At 45.5% G+C, this 1,539-nt stretch overlaps 1 protein-coding gene across 1 annotated transcript in view; it reads right to left on the reverse strand.

Moving 5' to 3' along the window:
- Nucleotides 1–1,030, reverse strand: part of naglu (N-acetylglucosaminidase, alpha) — a 17,564-nt gene extending 16,534 nt beyond the window's left edge. The window contains exon 1 of the mRNA XM_020611776.1: nt 221–1,030. Within this exon, the coding sequence (XP_020467432.1) occupies nt 221–633 (413 nt within the window). The 5' untranslated portion in view covers nt 634–1,030. The remainder of the gene's footprint in view (nt 1–220) is intronic.
- Between the last annotated feature and the right edge of the window lie 509 nt (nt 1,031–1,539).

Here is a 1,539-nt window from a genome sequence, read left to right on the forward strand (position 1 = left end):
GCTGTAGTGATTACCGAGTAGTAATGTGATAAGTTCTGTAGTGATACTGAGTAGTAATGTGATAAGTGCGGCAAAAATCAGTCCCGATCGAGCACTGCGAGTATTTCCATGAAGAGTTGAACATTTCCGCGAAATCTCAACGAATTGGGTTCTGCTGGCGGTGCTAGTTCTTTGAACCGTAGATATCTTTTCCGTTATGCAAACACTGTGCGTGACTCACCTGTGCTGCATGTTGAAGCGCAGGACGTCCGTGAGCTTTGGCAGAGGACGGGGCAGATCCAGCTGATCACCAGACCAGGAAACATGGCAGTTGCATTTATATTTCAAATAGTTGTAAATGCCAAAAGCCACAGCCACTCCGCTGCTGCCCGTAGCGACTATCGTATTGCTGTTGGTTGACCTGAGCTCGCACACATCCAGGCCGTCTTTGGAAAGGCTCCTGTTGACTGACACGATGAACTCCGTAGATCTGTTCCCGAGCAGACGTTCCAGCATCTCGACCACTGCTATCTCCTGTGTCTTGTCGCTGGCTTTCGGTTTGAGGTGGTCTAGAGTGTGAAATGTACACTGTGCTGTTACTAAAAGGCAGAAGACGACGGCCAGAAGCAGACTGCAGCCGTTTCTGATCGACATTTTGTTGTCTAGTCAAACGAAGCCGGAGCGTTTCACCGTAGATCAAGTTTAACCAGAAAACCCAAGTGCTACCTCCAGTGCAAAGACTTTTTAATTGGTTTAGTCATGTGATTGTAATCATGTGATGGTTCAGGTAGACTAGTTGACTGGTTCTTGGCGCTAAGCCAGCTCGCTCATTAATTCATACACCACAGCATTCTGCTCAATACCCTCAGGTGTCATGCCTATGCCCACCAGGGCGGAGTTTGGGATATTCAAGGCTTTAAAGACCTCAGAGTTGATGCTCTCCACTGTGCCAAATAAGCCACTGCTGCCTCCAAAGTTGTGCAGCATGCACCAGATAAATGGCTGCCCATAGAAAGACTGGGTGTAGGAGAACATTGGCTTGGTCAAGCACACGGTAATCATGTGATGGTTCAGCCTAACTGACTGACATGCTGACTGTTCACTGAGCTCCTCCTGCTTCATATTGGTTTACATGTCAACCAGCAACAGTGGACACATCAGCTGTGCACGGGGCTCAGTATGTGCCAAAGTTTGGCCATCCTGTGCCCTGCTTGTGTCATACAGGCCTACAACTGATCACGCACTGGTAAAACAGTCCGTTTTAAATCCAGGCATCACCAAAGTTAAAAGTATACCACTGTTTATAATAATGAGACATAAGGAAACACTTAACAATATCATCTATGGAACTGGGAAAAAATAAACAAACCACAATGAAATTCAGTTAATTAGAAAAACAATTTATTGTTACATCTCCAATGCCAACATGAAGCTTCCAGCTAAATGTAGCACAATGTGTAAATAGATATGAAATCCCTAAACAGGCCACAAACTGTACAAAAACCAGCAAACTAGGAAAGTGACACTGAAGACACACACACACACACACACACATATACA

Source organism: Monopterus albus, unplaced genomic scaffold (assembly GCF_001952655.1).
Source record: "Monopterus albus unplaced genomic scaffold, M_albus_1.0 scaffold117.1, whole genome shotgun sequence".
Lineage (NCBI taxonomy): Eukaryota > Metazoa > Chordata > Actinopteri > Synbranchiformes > Synbranchidae > Monopterus > Monopterus albus.